The sequence below is a fragment of the Pollachius pollachius genome (genome assembly GCF_949987615.1).
Source record: "Pollachius pollachius genome assembly, chromosome: 3".
NCBI lineage: Eukaryota > Metazoa > Chordata > Actinopteri > Gadiformes > Gadidae > Pollachius > Pollachius pollachius.
In genome coordinates, this window is record NC_136936.1 from 11,097,330 (window position 1) to 11,118,815 (window position 21,486).

Here is a 21,486-nt window from a genome sequence, read left to right on the forward strand (position 1 = left end):
GTCAGACGACGATGTCCAGAACTTTACCAAGGTTCAAACATGTTATCTTGTTAGTTCACTATAACGCTATGAAGAACCCACTGTAAAGTTGAACCACTGCAAATGATTTGCTTTTTATGGAGGGTGAGTGAATTTATTTTTATTTTTGTTTTTACTTGCTTTATTCCAGTATTGACTATCCATTTTTCAAACTATGCCTCTGTAAAGAAAAAAAAAAGATAGTGCAGATTAAAATTTGAAGAAATTAAAACAAGTGACTTCCTATCATGTTTTATGGATTTAATAAAATGTTTTCATGACCGGCGATAGAGCAAAAACATACATGCAAACACTGCAACACATACTAGCCACACTAATAGCGTACTAATAGTTCTTGTTAGGTTCAGTTATCAGGCCTGTGATTTGTATTCAGTGCACCAACAGAGTTCAGCTTTTAGGATGAATAATTTATGAAAAGATTAGAGAGAAGTCGACGGATCTCTTGATGAGGAAGCCTGCAGGATGCATTAAATTCTCCACTCTGTTGGCCTTGATGCAGAGTGTGGTAGCCTCTATTGTCTCACTACTGGGCCCACATATCTACTGTGTCCCCACTTGTCCCTCTTCCTGTCTCTCTACACGCCTCTCCATGTTTCTCTACCTGTCCCCAACATGTCCCTCTCTACCTTACTCTCTGTCTCGCTACCTGCCACCAACCTGTCCCTCTCCCTTTCTCTCCATCTGTCTCGCTAGCTGCCACCCACCTGGCTCTCTCCCTTTCTCTCTCTCTACCTGTCTATCTACCTGCCACCCACCTGTCTCTCTCCTTTTCTATCTCTATCTCTTTCGCTTTACCTGTCTCACAACCTGCTCCCACCGGTCTCTGTCTACCTGTCTCTCTCTATCTGTCTTTCTACATGTGTCCACCTCTCTCATCCTGCCCCCCACCTGTCTCTCGCTCTGTCTCTCTCCCTGTCTCTTCTGTTTAACTGTCTCTCCAGCAGGTTTAACTCAGACATTTCAAACATTGAACTCAAGTTTAACCATTTCTATGTATATATCACTATTTCTAAACTTGCGAACCAACATAGACAAAGAAACGTATTTCCCTTCATTCAGACATTTCAAACATTTTATAACCGTGTTGTTCAGATAAACTATCTCATGCTGAATGATATCTGATCATATGACAAGATATATACGTATAATATCAAGTTGTATGACATCACATTATATGATGAATTACCTAAAATGATGTAAGGAGATGTTAAGAATAACCGGTTTCACCTAGACCACTAAGAGCACAGGGTGATAATGCAGGTAATATACCATAAAATAACATACAGACACAGTTAGGCGTTCAATATGGATGGGGACAGTCCCTGCACAGTATAGAATACAGTGGAATACCATAGGAATAATAAGGATTCTCAAAATGGGGATTTCAGTCTTTTGACTGCCAGCGAAGAGGTACCGGGTTAGATCCCCATCTCTACCCTCTACCTGCGTGTCATTGAGCAAGAGGCCACTTTCTAAATATGTGGTTCTCATTTGGCCTACCCTCAGGAACAACATGTGTCATTAGTCGTTAAGTCACGACCCCAAAAAGTTACTAATTATAGCAAACATTGCCGTAATCAACAATGCCTTCATGTACTGTAAAAAAATGGAGAGAACAAAAAGCTGCAACACTTGGGTTTTAGCTCAAAAAAAAAGAAACCAGTTGAGACATGAATTAACATTTAAACATTAGTCAATTAATTGACTCCGTTCTTAAGATCAAGGTTTGGCATATGCTCTGCGACCCATTCAGAAAGCCCTCGCGACCCACCAGTTGAGAAGCATTGCGAGTCGTGCAAGTCATTTTGGATAAATGACTAATAAAATAAATGACTTCATGTCATGATACCGCTGACAATAACAATCATCATCTTCATCATCATTGTCCTCACCATCCTCAGCAGCATCATAATGAACATCAACATGAAGCATGTTTAATAATGATTATTTTAATAACGATGGCTTCCGTCGTCTCGATCCCCCCCGGCGCCCGCGGCGCTGGGGTTTCGGTGGGGTCGGGCAGGGTGGTCGTAGAACGAGAGCGGGTCATTACGCCGCGCCATCCTTCAGCCTCCACTGACCTTGGGACGTCGTGTCGCGTCCCGGCAGAATAATGCTGTCATTATCGGGCCCGCCTGTCTGGCCCAGCCATCTGCCTCGGGGCGACGCCGTGACCCCTCACGCCCGCTCAGGGTCGGCCCTCGTAATCACCATGACCGCAAACACAAACAAACCCTCGACACATCAGCACAACGCTGAGGAACGTTTCCACCGGGAAGGCCGCTGCCTCAGCTCTGCTTCGTTAAGCTCATGTAAATGGAGAGAGGGGATGGGAGGGAGGCGGAGATTAGGAGCGGGGGAAAGATAGATGGAGAGAGAGAGAGAGAGAGAGAGACAGAGAGAGAGCACGAGAGAGAGAGAGACAGAGTAAATGTTTTCCATGCCAATAAAGTCCTGTGAGTTTGAGAGAAAGAGAGAGAGAGATAGAGAGAGGTAGGGATTCGGAGTGAAAGTGAGAGACCAAGGGAGAGGGCATCATATCCTAAAATGACGCCCTCTCCTCCTCCTTAAAAAAAAAAATCATCTCAACTATTCATCATAATCATAATTTCGTATCTCATCTCTCTCTTTTGCTCTCTCTCTCTCGCTCTCTCTCACCAGCAGGTTGCAAATGTAGTTTCTTGTGTCTCCTTGAAATGGGAGAAGCCAACTGATGGCGTTACAGTGAAGACCTGAAGGAAAGTGTTAACACATCCAAACCTAACCACCTCCTCCTCCTCCTCCTCCTAGCCCTGCCCCTACTCCTCATCCTCCTCCTCCTCCTCTCCTCTCCGTCACCTCCTCTCTCATGTTCTTACAACTCATCTCCCCTCCTCTCTCCAGATCCTCCTCCTCCTCCTCCTCCTCCTCCTCCTCCTCCAGGGCCTACCCCTTCTCCTCATCCTCCTCCTCCTCCTCCTCCTCCTCCCCCTCCTCCTCCTCCAGGGCCAATGCAGAACAGAAACCCACAATCCCCCTTCAGCTCCCACTCCTTATCTCCACCGAACACCGTCTCAGCCAAGCCCCTTCAGGCTCTGCAGTGATAGGTTTGAAAGGAGATATGTATTATTAAAAACATTATTACACTCGTACATATTAGGATTACCGTGTCATTATGACTGGGGAGCAGAGAATGGAACATAATCGCTCTTCAGCAGATGGCCCTCCATGCACATTCATGTACGGGGGGAGACTCATCAGGGACGAGTGATGAGCACGAGACACCCTGTTTCGTACAGTCTGCAGACAAAAGACACAAGGCAATTTGGCAACACATTGTCCAAATATTATCATACCCACCCTTCGACACAGCCATCCATCAGCACCTCATCAAACCTACGAACATCCCCCCCTCCACCCATCTACAGCGTCCCTCTACACCTTCGTCCTTTCCTACCCCTCCATCCATCCATCTATCGAGCCACCCTTCAATCGACTTATAGTATGGAAAGCAAAGTTCCAGCACAACATTGAGGAGGTTCATTCAATATGTTTGATATGTATTTTCTATATTGCATTCATACACATACTCAAGACACACACACACATGCATAATTGTTCAGCCCCAAGCCGATTTCAGAGAACTAAACTTAATCTTGTATTTACAAACCAAGCATGTAAATTGCCTGGGTCAATTCACCTGAGGAATTGCGAGCTTATGAGGGATTTCACACACTGGATTCTAAAGGTGAATGTACTTCCGTTCTGGATTATGTTTTTAATCACATATAGTCCTCGCTACAACTGTAGCATAGCTCGTAAAATTAGCCTGCCAAACAGGGATTTACTATAAGCACTTTGTCCAATGGCAGTAATTCGAGGCCTCCATCCAGATTGGTGTTAAAGGACTTTGTTGAGGTTTTAGTCCTATTTCCTTATCATTCATATTACATGCCTTGTAGGACATGTCGGGGGGCTTTCTCCTCTCGCTCCCAAACGATGAAGTGCAAAGAGGAGGCAGTGGAAGATTGAATTTCCAATTTTCCAGGATCCTTGTTTTCTTTGTGAATGTTTGGACCACATCTGTTGTTTGTGCTGCTTTCAGGGGCCAAGGGTTGCACTGTTTTTCTAAATGTGTTTGGCTTTGATTGACAGCTCATTCCTACCGAACCCTGGGAGAAATAATAGTGGTATGTTAACTTCAGTAAAGTTACTTTCAAAAAGGGGACAAGTTGACAGTCACAATTGCATTGCAGGACATCTCTTAAAACAATATCAGAGAACTTAATGCAATACCCCCTAAAAATTAATCAATCCTCCATCAATGTATCCATCATCGTCCACTCTCATAACCCTCCATCTATCCCTCCCTCCCTCCCTCATCCATCCATGCATTCACCATCCATCCATCCATCCATCGCTACCCTTCTCCCATCATCAATACATCCATCCACTCTTTTAGGCATCCATCCATCCATCCATCCATCCATCCATCCATCCATCCATCCATCCATCCATCCATCCATCCATCCATCCATCGGGCCACGAACCCATCCACCCACACACCCATACAACATCCATCCTTCCTAATCCATCCTCCCAATTCATTCTCCCCCAACCCACTCCGTCCCTCGTCTGGGCACCGGCGACGCCGCCGTACGCCCACAGCGGCAGACGCGGAGGGGGCAGATCATTATAGAACCCACCAGCGGGGGGCTACTAAGTCGCGGGCTTGTCGTTCCAGCCCCACGCGGGCGTCTCCTGGAAGCGGGCGCTGTAGGACATTAGCGGGAGCTGTGTTCCGCCTAATCATATTTGATGAGCATCAAACAGATCTCCTACGCCTCCGGTTGTGACAGGCGGCTGGCGAACGTTCCGGGGACTCAAACGATGTGGAACAGAGAACACGAGCCCCAGGTCCCCGTTCCCCCCGCCCTCCTCCCGTCCCCCGCCAGCCGGAGTCCTCGTCGCACCATTAGTGTGGATGAATGTGTCCACTCGCCTCCGCAGCGGAGCCTTGTTTGCTGCATGAAGGCTTTCCAGTGGGGGCCGCCCAGCCTCGCACAGCCCGCGATTGATGGGCGCGATGTGGCTAACGCACACACAAAACGCCGCGGCGATGCCATACATCCAGCCGGCATGGCGCTTCACCACAGCACAGCCTGGGATCAACCCGCCCCGGCTCTGCCTCCGACTACCTTTTGATTTATTCCATATTGTATTTTTAGATCTAATTAAAATAAACATACCTGCATTGTTTGGCGGGCTGTTGGTGCAGCGTATGCCCAGGAGAGGGGAGAGATAAGAATTGTCTTGGGTTAGTCTTCTGGGGAAAGACGAAGCACCTGTAGCATAAAGCAGGCAGAAAATAGCGCGCCATCTGTTTGAATTGGAGCATTTGCTGATGCTTCTCTGCCTCTCTGGAGACTTAATTAAAGCAAGAGATATTAGTGGCTAGGAGGGTGTGCTCCAATAAAACAACAACCCTGCGAGAGAAACAACCACAGGAAGTCGAGGACATGCATGCCTTATCAGAAGCTGACAGACACGTTGTGTAACGAACCGGTTGACCAATGACACCTGAACTTTCGTTTCCTTTGGTTCAGTCCCCGAATTTTCCAACTTTGATTTATAGAGTAGATTGTTATCTTATCTTAACTTAAGTCATCAAAGCTACAGTCTCAAAGTGCTTCACAGACCCACATTGTGCGACCTTTCCTCCTTACCTGTAGCCCTCTAAGGGAAAAACTCCCCCAAAACCCAGAGGTGAGGAAACATTGGGAAAGAACCCAGAAGAAGGATCCCTCCCTCAGGGGACGATGGGTTACCTTCCTTGTCCAGAGGTGAGTCCAAGGTCAAGGTCTCGTGAGAGGGGTCTGAAGGTCATACTGTTGGGAGTTGTTTTGTTTTGTGGAGATGCATCAGACTCTGAGGAATGCGTCGAGGGGTGACATTGTAGAGCCCTGATGCAATCATTGTTACCAAATTCATACAAACACGGGGGAGGAGGGGGGAGAGGGAGAGGGGGGGAGGGAGAGGGGGGAGGGAGGGATGGTGGGGAGGGAGAGGGGGGAGAGGGAGAGGGGGGAGGGAGGGATGGTGGGGAGGGAGAGGGGGGAGAGGGAGAGGGGGGAGGGAGAGGGGGGGAGGGAGAGGGGGGAGGGAGGGATGGTGGGGGGAGGGAGAGGGGGAAGAGGGAGAGGGGGGAGGGAGAGGGGGGAGGGAGGGATGGTGGGGAGGGAGAGGGGGAGAGGGAGAGGGGGGAGAGGGAGAGGGGGGAGGGAGGGAGAGGGGGGAGAGGGAGAGAGGGGGGAGGGAGAGAGGGGGGAGGGAGAGGGGGGAGAGGGGGGAGAGGGAGAGGGGGAGGGAGGAAGAGGGGGGAGAGGGAGAGAGGGGGGAGGGAGAGGGGGGAGAGGGAGAGGGGGGAGGGAGGGAGAGGGGGGAGGGAGAGGGGGAAGGGAGGGATGGTGGGGAGGGAGAGGGGGGAGAGGGGGGAGGGAGGGAGAGGGGGGAGAGGGAGAGGGGGGAGAGAGAGATGAGGGAGGGAGAGAACGGGGGAGAGGTTGGCAGGGGGTATTTCCAGGTCGTCTTTACAATGCCAGTCAGTGTGTGTAGAGGAAAGGGGGAGAGAGGGAGAAGGGCTCTTGGACTACAACAGACAGACAGGTAAGACAACTGATTAAATAGTAGCGAGGAGAGGGAGAGAGGGAGAGAGAGTGAAGATGTTTAATTCAGTCATATTTAGTATTCATGGGACCAGCAGACATACAAGCGTTGACCTTGGAGGGTCACGGGAGGGAAGGGGAGGAATCCTAAAGACCTCTGAGGCCACGCGTTCTTACATCCCACTTTGGAAAACAAGCGATTGTGTTTTTAATTGCTTTGATTATCTGGTTTACTTTGGCAAAATTGAAAATGGTAATGTGACACGTAGTGAATTAACTGTGAAATGGAGTTCCATCGCTGCTGTTTGACTGTGTTGTGCCCCCCTGCTTAAATCAATGCTGGCATTACAGCCGCCAGCACAAACTAATGGGATTGGACAATTCATATGTTGAACGTACATATTAACGCATGGATGTATACGAGTTCAACACACTGCGCAAGGGGTTTTAGTAGCAGGGAGTAAGGTATATATATATTTTTAAGTTATCTCTTTTAGTAACAGTCCTGCACCTTATGCTGGGAAGCAATGGTTTCTGCGTATGGGATTAATAAAGTACCTCTTATCTTAGCAGTAGTAATAATCGCTAATGATGTACTCACTTGAATGAATGAATTCTGAATTGTTTTAGTTTAAAAAACGTGTTATAACTTGCCACATTTTTATAATTGTATTCTATCTACTGTTAACATCACTCAGGGAGATACATGTGATTTCAAATTTAGCATATTCCCATATTTTGAACCCCAAAGATATTTATAAGTAGGCTACCCTGTGTTTTTTTCAGATTTAATATATTCTTAAAAATGAAAGTTAAACCAGTACAATGGTTGAGAGAACATAATGCAAGTGTGTGTATATCCCAGATTCAAGTAGTGTATTTAGACATATTTTCTGAATATCTTTGGTAGTTTTATTCTTTTTTGAATTCTAGCCCCGTTCTTTCTGCTTTGACTCTCACATTTTCAGCCTCGTATTAATAGAGAACCTCTAAGGTAATTTTTCTTCAAGAATACCAAGTGCTGTTTTCCAAGGTATAATATATTCCTAATATTCCTCAAAATGATACAACACAACAAGAGCAACACCTAATGTAAATGTGTGTGTGTGTGTTGCATAACCCCGATTTATTTAATGCAAGCTAAGCGTAGGTCAAAGTTTCCAAAGTCCCTGGTGTTCAAGACCATGTGTGCTGGCCCCTTCAAATCACTGAAGACAACAACATACACACACATATTTCCTATTGGCTTAGACTTCCGAATGAGCGCCAACTCTGCAGATAGGATGAAGCGTTGCCATGACGTTCGAGACTAATTCAATTATATGCATCACCACTTCAATACACATACAGAATAAGATAATTGTGTGAAATAACAAGCAAGAAAAATGCTAGCAAGTCAAGTGTGAATAAAGTTTTAAATAGTAAAAAAAAATCAAAAAAGGACTTCTGAATCAAGGCACACTTAATCCATGTACTGTAAATGTTTGTTTTTTTCATGTTAAATCTACTGAAAAAAAATACATCATGGTTTGGTAGCACGTGCTGTGTGAACTAGCATTGGCGGGAAGTGAAAGATGATAACAATATGATAACTTATGTGATGATAAGTAGAAAATGTGTAAACATTAATCTTGTGTCATCAAAGTGACTTTCTACTGTAAGGCGTGCATTGCATTTCCAGCATCATGTCTAGGTTACAGTTTAAGAATTGACTGTATTGCTCCCCTGTTTTCCCCTGCCTGATGTTACCATGGTAATGTCGACAAACAGTCGACAATAGGGGGGTACCATGGTTGTTGATAGGGCATAACCATGGTAACGTCAACCCGGAGTCCAATCTAGGGTGATGGACTCTTGGTAATGTCCACTCAGAGCTTTTGATAGGACAATGCCATGGTAACGTCACTCCAGAGCTGTTGCTTGGGCATCACCATGGTGATGTCAAACCAGAGCTGTTGATAGGGCATTACCTTGATAAAGTCAACCCAAAGTCGACAATGGGATGCTACATTGATAACTAGAACCCAGACTTCATGATGGGGCGTAACCATGGCAACATCCACCCAGAATAAACTGGCTATCAGGCTCAATGTTAACATTACTATCATGACATTTTCCTTTTGATAAATGTTCAAATATGAATGTTGCATTGGCTGATTGGAGGATGATATATAGCATGATGTCCTTCAGTTTGATCTTTTTTTTTCATGAATAACATAATGATTCATACCCAGAGTGTGAATACTATTAAATGGGTTAAACACATTCTGCTCCATTCGCACACACCTGTGTTGAGCTACAATCTCGACACCTGCGTTGTTTTTTTGGTGGGACAAACATATTTTACTGCTACTGTGACTGGTCAATTGCTGTTGAGATATATCAAGTAGAGGAAGTTGAGTCATGGCGAGGCAACATTCATTTTCTTCATCATTATTATCAAGCAAAGTAATAATAATGATCACTGTGTGTTTAGGGTTTAGGCTAATATTTCCCAAGTTAAACCTGTTTTATTTTCTCTACTGGTCGTTATCCTCATTGGGAATCTAACAGAATGATACAAGCTGTTGTTGAGAATATGTCTGGCTCTCACAAAACATGGATGAAATCTGTACTTTATAGTTGGAAGAAGACCTGGCCACAACCTCTTCCTGAGACTCTCCCGGCTGTCCGGCGATAAGGACACCGGGGACTGAGTCCTGTGATCAGCGGGGACAGAAGAGGGCCCCCTCAGGGGCCATTTCTCATGGCTCCCAGCCGACCCCTTGATCTGAGAAACGGATGTTGTAGCAGAGGATGAGGGTAGTCTCGGAACGGCCAGATCTTGGCTTGTAACATAACAGTTATAGCTTGTCCGAATAGGGTCCGAAATTACCTGTTGGCTGTAGTTGCGTATGTGGTTGGGTGTTTAAACTTGTGGAATGGTTTATTGTATAGATTTTCTATTAAAAAGAAAATTAAGTTAAAGGGGACATATTATGCCACCAGATGTGAGTGTGATTAGCCTTACAAGCAGTTTCAAAAATCTGCCCCATATAACATCACTAGTGGGCATGTCCACCTAGACCCGTGCTGGATAGATAGAACGTTAACTTCAGTCCACTGGGTAGACTGGTAGACTGCTATCCAGCACAGATCTAGGTGGACCCGCCCACTAGTGATGTCATATGGGGCAGATTTTCGAAACTGCTTGTAAGGCTAATCACACTCACACCTGGTGACATAATATGTTCCCTTTAAACAAAACATGTTTCTGAGGCGGATAACGCAACCTAACTATTTATACGCGGCTTCGGGGCATTGTTGTAACTCCATTTTCCCTCAGTCATTTGAGGTCTTTCTTACACTGTCAAATTAAGTCGTTGGAGAAAGAGGTTAATTCATTCGGTCAAATAGAAAAAAAAAAGTGCGGCCACCATTTTCTCAAGCGGTAGCTATTGTGTGAGGAGATGTGAGTGAATCCTAGAGAATCAATATTTTGAATTCCCGCAAGCATAACTTGAATGCATGCAGATCTTTGACTTTGGCTTCAGTGAAAAAGTCGTTTTGCCTTATTTTTACATAAATAAGAATTTATTGATATTTCTTTTCTAAACTAATTTAGTTAAAAAATAAGTTACATCGTAATAAAATATACTTTCATTTGAAAACAAGAAATAGGACAACATTTTGCATCAAAACGTAGTTTGGCTATGCTGCTTGTGTGACTTTATGCCAATTTACACCTTGCAATGTTTGATGGGGATCTACTGCCATCTAATGGCAGTTCAAAAAAAAAGAAAAGAAAAAGGATTAATTCTGGTTTATAATTTACAGCAGGTTAGATAATCCAGAATTATGGATTTCATACTTCGGGATTTATAGGATCCTGTCACCTCAAAGGCAGCAAATTAAATAAGAATTCAGAAAAGCACGAAAATAAAGGAAGGTCTTTCAAAACAGTTCACATATATAAATATTTTTATTTCACAATATATTTTACATATTGATAGAAATGCTTGAGACCAAATGTGTTTCGATGTTCAGTCTTTGAAGAAATATGTCTTGTGTCATAAGTCTTATTGTTAATGACTCAATCCGTTAACAACAAGAGGTTGTCCAAGAGGTATTACCCTCAGCACTAATTCTATAACTATATGAACTATTACATTTACTATTGGGATCCCATGGGGATCTAATTAATAATCAAACGCAAGATTCCTTCAATGAATCAGGGCCAGACAATATCAGAATTATTTAAAACATACACAAATGTTCTAAACCCAACATAAAACAAAATGTCATTTAGCAGCATTTTTTATCACACAGCTAAGAATTTCCTCAAGCCTCACTCACGAAAAAAACACTCTTCCTCTTCGGTCTCACCGACCCTCAACCCCAAAGTACATCTGGAAGACCTCGCAGCAGCCCCTCTCGCTAAGAAACCGGTAGAGCAAGCCAAGGTCCATGTGGTTCCCGCGGTTGCCGTGGGGATCGAAGGATGCTTCCTCGAACCCGCTAAACTTACGCAGCGAGGCCACGTCGCTCTCGTCATCCGCCTGGCCCCGCCCCTCCTCTAAGGTCACGTCTTCGCGGTGGCGGATCATGATCTTCTTCCAGGTCAGAACCTTGAGCCTGTGGAACGCAGGAAGAAATATGTTATCGTGGAGACAGGTTGGTCAATGTGGAGACAGGTTTGTCAATGTTGATAGTTAAGGTTCAACCCAGGTTCAAACCCCAAATGTCTTATGCCTAACACACACACACACACACACACACACACACACACACGCAAACACACACACCTTGACCAGAACTCCTCGCAGGCGCCGTGCGGTCCCTCCACGCAGACAATGCCAGGTTTCCCGGGCATGCTGAAGCCGGAGAGACCCAACTCCTTGGACCACTCCAGGATGTTTTTCCTCTTGTTCTTGTTGTAGATGTGGTGGCTGTAGATCCACAGCCGGCTGAACAACTCCACCCCCCCGGTCACCGCCGCTGTAGAAGAGTCGGAGGAGGTGTGGTCGACGTAGTGCTGGGCGTTGTCCTTCAGCCACTCCACGGCCGTCAGGACACACACGTCCCCTCTGCAGTTCTCCCGCAGGTAGAATGTAAGGTCCGCCTGGAGACGCGTTTGTTGGGCCCGGTTCAGATCTGTACAACTGGAGCAGCAGTACCACAAAAACAGACATTAGAATGTCTCAGGAGACAAGAAATGATAATTCATCATATGTTGTCTAGTTACTACTTAGTAATATAGCAAAAACCTTAATCCAATAATTGACAGTGAATGTATATTTTAGATAGATATCAGGTACCAGCCTCCCCCCGCCCCCCTTTAGACCTTATGATAAGTTAATAATTATAATTGATTTACTTACCGCACATTAATTTCTGGCAATACTTTAGGATAATCGAATGGAAAAGTGCAGGACAACGTGAGGTCAACCTAAGTAAAAGGCAAATAAGCAACTTAAATCATCAATCGTCAGACACAGAGGAGACTGTTAAACCACTGCGATGATGTCGGTCGTATATTTACCCCACCGTGGCAGGAGGTGTCTACTCGCTGTCTCAAGAGGAACTGGGGTCTGGAGGGATGAGGAGGAGCGTCGCTGCATGGACTCTCCACGGACTCCCGCAGCTCCGCTAGAGCCACCTGATCCGTGATCTCAAACTCGCTCTCTGTCGGAAACATGCTCGACAGCAACTCTATCTCTGCGAGTTGGGACTCTGCCCACTCCAACTGAGACATTGGGTGACCGGTGAAGTAGACTTTGGGGTTTTGCAGTCAACCTAAGTATTACTACCCACTTATTTAAACACTGAAAGATATTATCTTGTTATGCATTTCTAAAATAAAACTTACTTTACTACTAATTCATAACGCTAGTTTTGTCCTGCAAAGAAATATGGAAATCGTTAATGCCTGTATTATCGTAACGATAGCAAAAACGTGTAGACGTGTAAACGTTTGTTGGGAACCTTTCGCATAGTTCATATTTCCACCCGGATCATTGTCTAGATTTCCAGCCGGATTGTTTCCTTTTGTTGTGCTGTATTTAGAAGAATCTTTAATAACATTTCTACATTATTATTATTATTATTTGTTTTTAAACTTGAACTTAAGTAACGAAGATAACGAAGATAAGTAACGATAAAGAGTGCCGTAATATCCTTAACCCTAACATCAGTCCACCCGGACTGTTTTCGACGGAACACACTGGACATCACACCGGAAATCGTCATGGCGGATGTGCGGAGCAGTCCGAGAGTCGCACACAGAGCGGTAGATCCAGCAGCCTTCACATGCTCACCGGTTCTTTTCTCTCGATAACAACTAAAGGTATTATTTTGTCATCTTCCTTACGTACTTTTATTCCTCTTCTTCCCTCACTGCTTCTTCGGCAATTTGGCTAGATGTACATGTTGAATTGTTGCAGTAGTTGAACGAGTTATTCCAGATTGTAGGATGAGGGAGACCTGCTGCCAGCTGTGAAATCAGAGCAAACATCATCAGGATTATCATCAGAATGAATGAGGATTCGGGAAGTAACGTAACGTAACAGTTATAGCTTATAGTTACGATCGTTTTATTTTAAAGACGTCAGCCCGGGGGTAAAGTGCTTTGGCACATGTACATGAATCAGTTTCGTTTTTATGTGAAAGTCATTGTGTTTCCTTCTCCTTCCAATCTGTTACATTTTCTTAAGGTGGAAATGGGAAAGAAACGTGTTAAAGACCGATCCTCCCGCGAGGAGGACGACGACATTGAATTGACAGGTAAATACCAAGTACCACCTTCATCCTGATTTACAGATCAGTATGGTTGGCATGTCAACCATATAGATGGATACTAGGTTCCGCCTTATGGTTTAATGATGTCTCTACCTTGATGTACAGCTCCATCGTGCAATCACATTCGGAAAGGGATTGATAGCAGTTTTATGAAGAAACCCAGTGCGGACATTGACTGGAACGCTTGTCAAGGCTGTAATGAGCATACAACGGAACCAAAGGAGCCCACAGAAGACCCACCGGACCCACCCGCAGTGTGGATGTGCTTGAAATGTGGACACAGGGTGAGAACAACAATTTGATTTACATTAAGACAGTCTGTCATATAGTAGATGCTTTTATTGAAAGTGACTTTCAATTGAGGTTGAAAACCATCAAGGTATACAATCAATATTGTTATCAGAGAATAACAAAAAACTGCTGCACAACCAAGTTTCATAACGATTATATAGAGTGCACTGCCCTCTCTTATGTACATCATATTTTTGATTCCGATTCCTAGTGCAAAGGAATCAAAAACACAATGTTAGTTGAACTATTTTATTTGGGGTACTGCAACAAACGTCCAAAAGTTAGCCGAGTTTATTCTAGCTTACCTTTGACCAGACTTCTAAGTACTGTCTTTTGTGACTAACTGTTCAACATCTTCCCTATCTCCCCCCCCCACCCCCCCAGGGTTGTGGTCGCCTGTCGGAAAACAAGCATGCGCTCAAACATTACGAGACCCCACGCTCGGACCCCCACTTCCTGGTGCTCAGCATGGATGCCTGGGTCGTGTGGTGAGGGAGCACTAAAGCACATTACTGTCATAAAGGACAAATTATACTTCTGCGCATGGGTCTATATTTCACCGGCTTAGCCCGCAGAGCCCCTCGCTGAAGGTTACGTTCAGCTCTTCAAAAGGTTTAAACTACAGGTCAGGGCATCGGCTAGCCCGCCTAGTCTTTCCTGCGTCCTGTTTTTACGTTTTCTTGTTCATTTTTCAGAGATCAGTTGAGAAGGTTCTCAACCCTCGATTTCCATTTATATCAACAAATTTTCACATGATAAAGATCACATTTGTCACTGAATTAATGGTTATTTATTTATTTAATCATATCAAGACCCACGACGGAAACACAGAAGTGTAATGTGGTCCTTTATACATCCGTGATGGGTTCCATCACATGATGCTAAGTAAACAGTGTGTGTTTGTTTGCAGGTGTTACATCTGTGACGACGAGGTCCACTACTCTAAAACAGGGCAGCTGGCTCAGCTGGTGACCAGCATTAAGAAGCAAGCGCTGTCGGACCCCAAGTGGAAGACTCCACAGCGGAGTGAGTCACCCAGTCCTGTGTCCGTATTATAATATTATGGATACGTAGTCGTGTGTATATATACAGTATAGAGAAAAGGTTGTCTCAATACTGCCCCTACTTCTTACCACTCCGCACTACCACTCTGTTTGTCATGCTCCTATATAGTATGTCTCAATTTGAGTGACCTTTGATACTCTAATAGTCAATGTGAATAAAAGCATCTCCATAACGTCTTATTCAACCAAACAAAGTTATGTTCTCCCTCCTGCCTTCCCTACAGAGGCCAAGGTAGAGGCCAGTTCTGAAAAGGAGGTTCATGTAAAGGAGGAGAACAAGGAGAACGTAAAGAGGAGCTCTAAGGAGAACGCGGGGAAGTCGTCCAAGTCAAGCCCAGCTGAGACCAACGCCGTCGCAGTCAAAGGCCTCAGTAACCTAGGCAACACGTGCTTCTTTAACGCTGTCATTCAGGTAGGAATGTATATTCTATATTGTCTGTATAGTCTGATCTCCCTTTTGAAATCAGTGTCCAGAGACTTAATCATCTTAATAAAATCTTAATAGGATGTACATTTATTATTGCTTGATGGGAGATTAGGGAAAGGTAATGAATAAAGTAGTTTCTCTGAAATAATGGTTTCACCACTAGGGTAACCCTTTCTGCCGCTGTTAGTGAAGGCAAAAGGATTTTGAATGTAATGTTTCATGATGGGTAAACTGTGGTTGTCCTCTCCAGAACCTCTCCCAGACCCAACTGCTGAGGGAGGTTCTCAACCAGCTGACAGAGAACAAGAGTTGCTTGAAGATCACTCCTACAGCATCCTCCAATCTGGTGGGTCCATCCTTCACTGGACAAGACATTCGATTAGACACTAGACTCACTGTAGAATAGGATGGGTTATTGGTTTGGAGTCTCTTGCCCAAGGATGCCTCCAGGTAGTTTTGGGTTTGACGCCAGCACTTTCGGATGGGTGTTAAACTCCCTAACTACACATTAAGTCAGGCCATACAGAGATTTTTTGCAATATTGTTTTTTCACTCCAGGCCCCTATGGAGGTGCATCTGGAAACCCCTGGCTCCCTCACCCTGGCTATGTCCCACCTGCTCAACGAGATCACGGAGTGCAAGAAGGGCGTGGTCACACCCAGGGAACTCTTTTCACAAGTCTGCAAGAAGTGAGTGGAGAAGAACTGAGTGCTTGTGCTCACTGCGAAAAAGTAGTGCTTGAAAGGGGTTGGATTGCCATCTTGTAGCATCAGGTGGCATGTATATTAGCCATTATTACAAACCATATCAAAATCTGACATTAACTCTTTAAAAAAATAGACAAAACGGTATAAATCGCGGATGGGAAATTAGGGATTTTATTGAAGAAAATACATTCTCTGGGTATAAAAAATAAACCGAAAAACATTAATGTCATATGAAAATGAGTCCATGTCCATGGGGTCTTACTGTGGTCCCGGGACGTCTCTCTCCCAGGGCGGCTCGCTTCAAGGGCTTCCAGCAGCAGGACAGCCAGGAGCTGCTCCGCTACCTGCTGGACGGGATGAGGGCTGAGGAGACCAAGGTACCTCCTCCTCCTCCTCCTCCCTCCTCCTCCTCCTCCTCCAAGACACATCCCTCCACAAACCATGTCAGATTTCAAAGAACTCTGCATGGTTCGAGTCTTGGGCCTGCGTCGTATGATTATATAAGAGGATTATATTAATAAAAACTTTCCGTAATAGCGTGTCATTTGAATGAGAAATAGGAGTTGTGGCGTGAGAATGTGTGAAGAGGGTCATTTGTGTTCAATGCCCGAGAGTTGGCAGCTCTGTTAGTCTGAATATGTTGTGTTTTTCACAGAGAGTGACTACTGGAATATCGGATAACTTAAAAAAGTCGGGAAAAAGCATAGATGCAGACCAGTCCAAAATCACCATTAAAGGTAAACCTTGTTAAACTAATTTGATGTCTAGATTAATCACTATTTGTCGTGTGCGGCAGACATTTTTGTTGTCTTGTGACTTTCGAATTCATCTGATTCCAGAGTATGAGAAAAATGGACTCCCTAAAAACTTTGTGGATCAGGTGTTTGGTGGCGAACTCACCAGCACTGTCATGTGTCAACAGTGCAAAACGGTACGTAATAGTTTGAGCAGTGTTGGGCAAGCTAGTTGAAAGTGTGGCTAAGCTACCAGTTACTCTACATTTAATGAAGCTTCCAGTGTACGTGGGTATTTCAGAATGCAGCAGAAAGCTCTGCTGTGCTTGAGCCTCAGAAATGCTTGGGAAATGTAGCTTGTGTGGAAGCTACCCGTGCAACTTGATCAATGAAAGTGCTTAGCTACTGAAAAGCTGTTTGATTTAAAATACAGCGACTGCACTACTCAGAAATATAGTTCAACTAGTAATGTCGATACTTGTATGGAAAATATTGCACAACTCAGTCCCCATTTTCCCTATGGGACAATGGGGACTGAGTATTTGTGTCAAAACCTGACCTATTAAAATAAGATGACTTAATTTTTAAACTGATGCTTCGTTGTGTGTTGTTCTAACAGGTGTCACTAGTAACAGAAATGTTTCTGGATCTTTCGCTCCCCGTTGCTGACGAGGTAACACGCCCGGCAGGATTCTGTGGTGTTAGGAATTAAATTTATGAGCTTCAAATCGTACCAACACTATAATGCATGACTGTTCTTTTAAGTAGCTGTGACCTATTGCCCAGATATATAAAGTGCAAGCCACGTCGCAATGCTTGCAGTTTCTATATTATGTTTTATGCTGATCTAAATTGATAACTTTGTTCTTACTTTTTAACGACAACTAGATGGCAGTATTTCAGCAAAATAGATCAGCCAAATGTGTCAGCAAGTGGATGGAGCTATTCGCTTGTATAGAGTTGATTGGCATAGTCAACGATCTCATTATCATTTATTTTTTATTACATCTATCTATGGTCTTTGTTATTTTGCTTTAAACACATTTATATAAATGCATTTTTGCAGGCGTACAGGAAAAAGAGCCAGAAGAAGGTGGTCCCAAAGGCGTGGGACTCGAGCCCGGAGGGCCGGGCCAGCCCGGCTCTGGATGACACCAGCGATGACGGCCTCTCCGGTACCGGCAGCAAGTACCAGCAGAAGAAGGCCAAGAAGCAGGCCAAGAAACAAGCCAAGGTAGGCTAGCACGGCCCCCCGGTCACCTTTGTCTTGGGGCCTGTTACTAAGGCCATGGCCACACTAATGTGGATACATTTTAAATGTGTTTTAACCATCTGCCCACATTATGATGTTTTTCATCAACCAAAAACTGGGATTATGTCAGAGACTCTCCCAAGTAAAGTGGATGGAAACATTGGAATGCTGGTTTTGTGTTGTAGTTTTGGCGAAATACTCAACGCACGCCAAATGTATGCGTCCAAAATGCATCCATAGTTTGGATGTACTTTCAACACATACATTTAGCCAGCATAGTGTGCCACTAAGACCAAGAATACCAGAGGGCAGCTGACCTTCGTTCCTTCCCCCTGTACAACCAGAATCAACGGCGACAGCAGAAGCAGGAGGGGAAGCCCACGCTGGACGGTCTGGTGCCTGGTAGTGCGGACGAGAGCTTGCAGGAAGACCCAACCATCCCGAGCAGTGAGACCAACTGTGAGGAAGGAGCTCATGAAAACACGGCGGGGAACAATCAGACACCCGTCACCTCCCAAGAAACGTCCGTCACACAAAACGGCGAACAGCAGCAGGAAGTGACCTTGACCGACCAGGAAGTGGCCTTGACCAACCAGGAAGTGGTTACGTCTAACCAAGAAATGGCTGCCACCAACCAGAAAGTGGTTGCAGCCAACCTGGAAACGGATGCCACTAACCAGGAGGTTGTTGCTGCCAAACAGGAAGGGGTTGCAGCTAAACAGGAAGGGGTTGTAGCCGAACAGGAAGTGGCTCCAGCCGCCCCGGGAGTGGATGGAGAGGAGTCGGTCGCAGACGGCAACTGTTGTACCGCCATGGCAGAGAACGGCGCCCGGGAAGATTCAAAGATGTCCGACAACATTGATGTAGATGAGGAGGAGGACGAGGAGGACGAGGACGAGGACATAGCTGAGGGAATGGAAAGCATGTCTCTGAACGACGCCTTCCTGGAAGGGGAGGAGGATGGCGTACGGGCGGAGCCCGGTGCCTTGGGTGGGGCTAAGGAGTACACGGTGGTGAACCAGGACCCAGCGCTGGCCTTTGAGACGCTGGCGAGGCGGGTGGGGCCGGAGAGGCAAGAGTGCTCGGTCCTATCGTCCCTCTACCACTTCACTGAGGTGGAGCACCTGACCCAAACCAACAGCCTGCTGTGTGTCGCCTGCACCCGGCGACAAGGTGAATAAAGGCTGCTTACTTGTTACATCCGTAACATTGTTTGTGTGTGTGTGTGTGTGTGTTAAAGCTGTTTTGATCTTGTTAAAGTTTGTCAAGTGTCCGGCACATTGTGTGTGTGCCTGAGTGTGCCCCTGCATTGTAACATTTCCAATCCAAATGCTTTAACCGGATGAGAACGGCCTGTTCCCGTCTGTTTGGAGGTTTACCTTCTTCTTACCTTGCGTAGGCTCCCAGAAGAAGGTCTACACGGACGGTCTGAAGCAGATGTTGATCTCCACTCCTCCTCCCGTCCTCACACTGCATCTCAAGAGGTTCCAACAGGTAGGACAACTTCAGAAGAACCAAGCACTGTCACACCTCCTTTATGAGAACCAAGCACTGTAGCACCTCCTTTATGAGAACCAAGCACTGTCACACCTCCTTTATGAGAACCAAGCACTTTCACACCTCCTTTATGAGAACCAAGCACTGTGTGACAATGAAAGTGACTAACCTACCATCTGATGGTGTGTCCAGGTGGGCTACAGCGTCTGCAAGGTGAACCGACACGTCCAGTTTCCCCAGGTGCTGGACCTGGCTCCGTACTGCACTGCAACATGCAAGGTAAACATGGAGGTGGAACAGTGATTTCAACATGTTGCCCACCAAATAATGCGTCATGTTTGTGAGTAGTTACATTCGACAGGTTGGGTCCAATAGAATAGTTCAAACTCTAAATGAATAACAGTGCTGAACAGTTTGCTATTCATTTTAACAGACGACTTCGTTGATAATGAATTACTGTGAGTATATGTGTTAAGATACATGTCGTCAAGGTGCAGGTAGGGGTTAGGGCTCTTGCTCGAGAATGCCTACAGGTGGACTGTGGGCCATCGAACCCAGACCCATTCGGCTGGGAGTCCCAACACCCTAACCCGTCTGACTTCCCTCCACCAGAATGTTCCGGAGGGGGAGTCCAAGGTGCTGTACAGCCTGTATGGTATCGTGGAACACAGCGGTACCATGCGGTCCGGTCACTACACGGCGTACGTCAAGGCCTGGCCCGACAGGCACTCCAAAAACGGACTCCCGGCATCGGGTAAGACCCCCCGTTACGGTCCTGTTAACCCCCCAAAACACACGGTTATCCAGGCTTCATTCATGTGGCAAAGACTGGATACTTGAGACGCTATAGACTGTATTCATACTCTTTATAATGCCTACCTGAACGGTTGGAATGTTAAGATAACTTGGTAGTTAATTTGTCCTATGCAGGACATTTAAGTGCCACAGCAGCAAGTACAGGACAGTACTAGAATAAAAGCTTTCATTGTGTATAATCTGAATGGAGTGTTTGGTCATGTGCTGATGTGTTGTAGTGTAAGCGAGGCTCTGCAGGACAACGTAAATGGAATGGGAATTCAGTTGTAAATGTGAGTCAGACAGTAACCGGGCTCCTGTCTCTCTCCTCTCCCAGCCGAGCCGCTGCAGGCCCCGAGAGGTACCTGGTACCACGCCAGCGACAGCAGCGTGCAGCCGGTGACTGAGAGCAAGGCCCAGGGCTCGCAGGCCTACCTTCTGTTCTACGAGAGGATGTCCTCCTGACCTTGACCTTGACCCCCTGACCCCCTGACACTAGCCCCACCCTCTCAGGGAACAACACCACCACCACCACCACCGTCGCTGCTGCTTCAGATCCATAATAAAAACTAGGATCTGATCTAAAATACTGCTGGTGTGTGGACCACTGCGGACTATGAACCATTTCATTGTCAAAAAACAAAAAATGCCTTTTTTTTTCAGTTTTCTATCTTCTCTACCGTAACACTCATCTCTTGTCAGCTCTTGGGACAAGCAACACCAGAGTTGTCCATTATCCAGTTTGTCTTATTTGATTTTTTTTTTTTTTTTACAAATAACTGTTATAGAATAGTGAATCAATTATGGAAATGAAATAGCCAGTTTAAAATGGATACCTCTATTTTAACATATTTGTGTTGCCTATTGCTACAAACTGCAGTTTGTGCTTCAATTATTATATGAATGGAAAGAAAACATGAATTTGTAGTAGCTGGCAGTATTAAGAAGGCTATATTACTTTTTTCTTTGCCAATGGCATGTTGGCAAGATAATTTTTCTGCATTATGCCTGCATATGATGGATAAGTATGAGGATGGTTGGAATTTACCAGTTGAGCTGCTAATGTTTTTAAGGGAGAAAATCGACGCTAACAATACATGAAAGACTTTGATTTTGTATTAATAACATGAGATGCAGTTGACCCCAACGCTGACTGATTATATATATATATATATATATATATATATATATATATATATATATATATATATATATATATATATATAAAAAAAGTAAATAAATCGTGATTTGTAGACAAA

General features: G+C 45.1%; 2 protein-coding genes across 2 annotated transcripts; one reads left to right on the forward strand and one right to left on the reverse strand.

Moving 5' to 3' along the window:
- Window positions 1-10,961: 10,961 nt before the first annotated feature.
- rwdd2b (RWD domain containing 2B) lies at window positions 10,962-12,585 on the reverse strand. The gene is made up of 4 exons (XM_079731935.1): window positions 12,205-12,585; window positions 12,044-12,111; window positions 11,468-11,824; window positions 10,962-11,297 (listed from the first exon to the last, which is right to left on the reverse strand). Exons 1-4 carry the CDS (start codon window positions 12,415-12,417, stop codon window positions 11,045-11,047), a joined length of 891 nt encoding a protein of 296 aa, XP_079588061.1. The 5' UTR covers window positions 12,418-12,585; the 3' UTR covers window positions 10,962-11,044.
- A 346-nt stretch (window positions 12,586-12,931) lies between these two features.
- Window positions 12,932-21,401, forward strand: usp16 (ubiquitin specific peptidase 16). Its single transcript, XM_079731923.1, has 18 exons — window positions 12,932-13,008; window positions 13,376-13,445; window positions 13,566-13,744; window positions 14,136-14,239; window positions 14,662-14,777; window positions 15,040-15,227; window positions 15,493-15,588; window positions 15,801-15,931; window positions 16,239-16,326; window positions 16,605-16,686; window positions 16,789-16,880; window positions 17,303-17,356; window positions 17,750-17,917; window positions 18,280-19,108; window positions 19,335-19,429; window positions 19,625-19,711; window positions 20,045-20,186; window positions 20,565-21,401. Exons 2-18 carry the CDS (start codon window positions 13,382-13,384, stop codon window positions 20,690-20,692), a joined length of 2,643 nt encoding a protein of 880 aa, XP_079588049.1. The 5' UTR covers window positions 12,932-13,008; window positions 13,376-13,381; the 3' UTR covers window positions 20,693-21,401.
- Window positions 21,402-21,486: the final 85 nt, after the last annotated feature.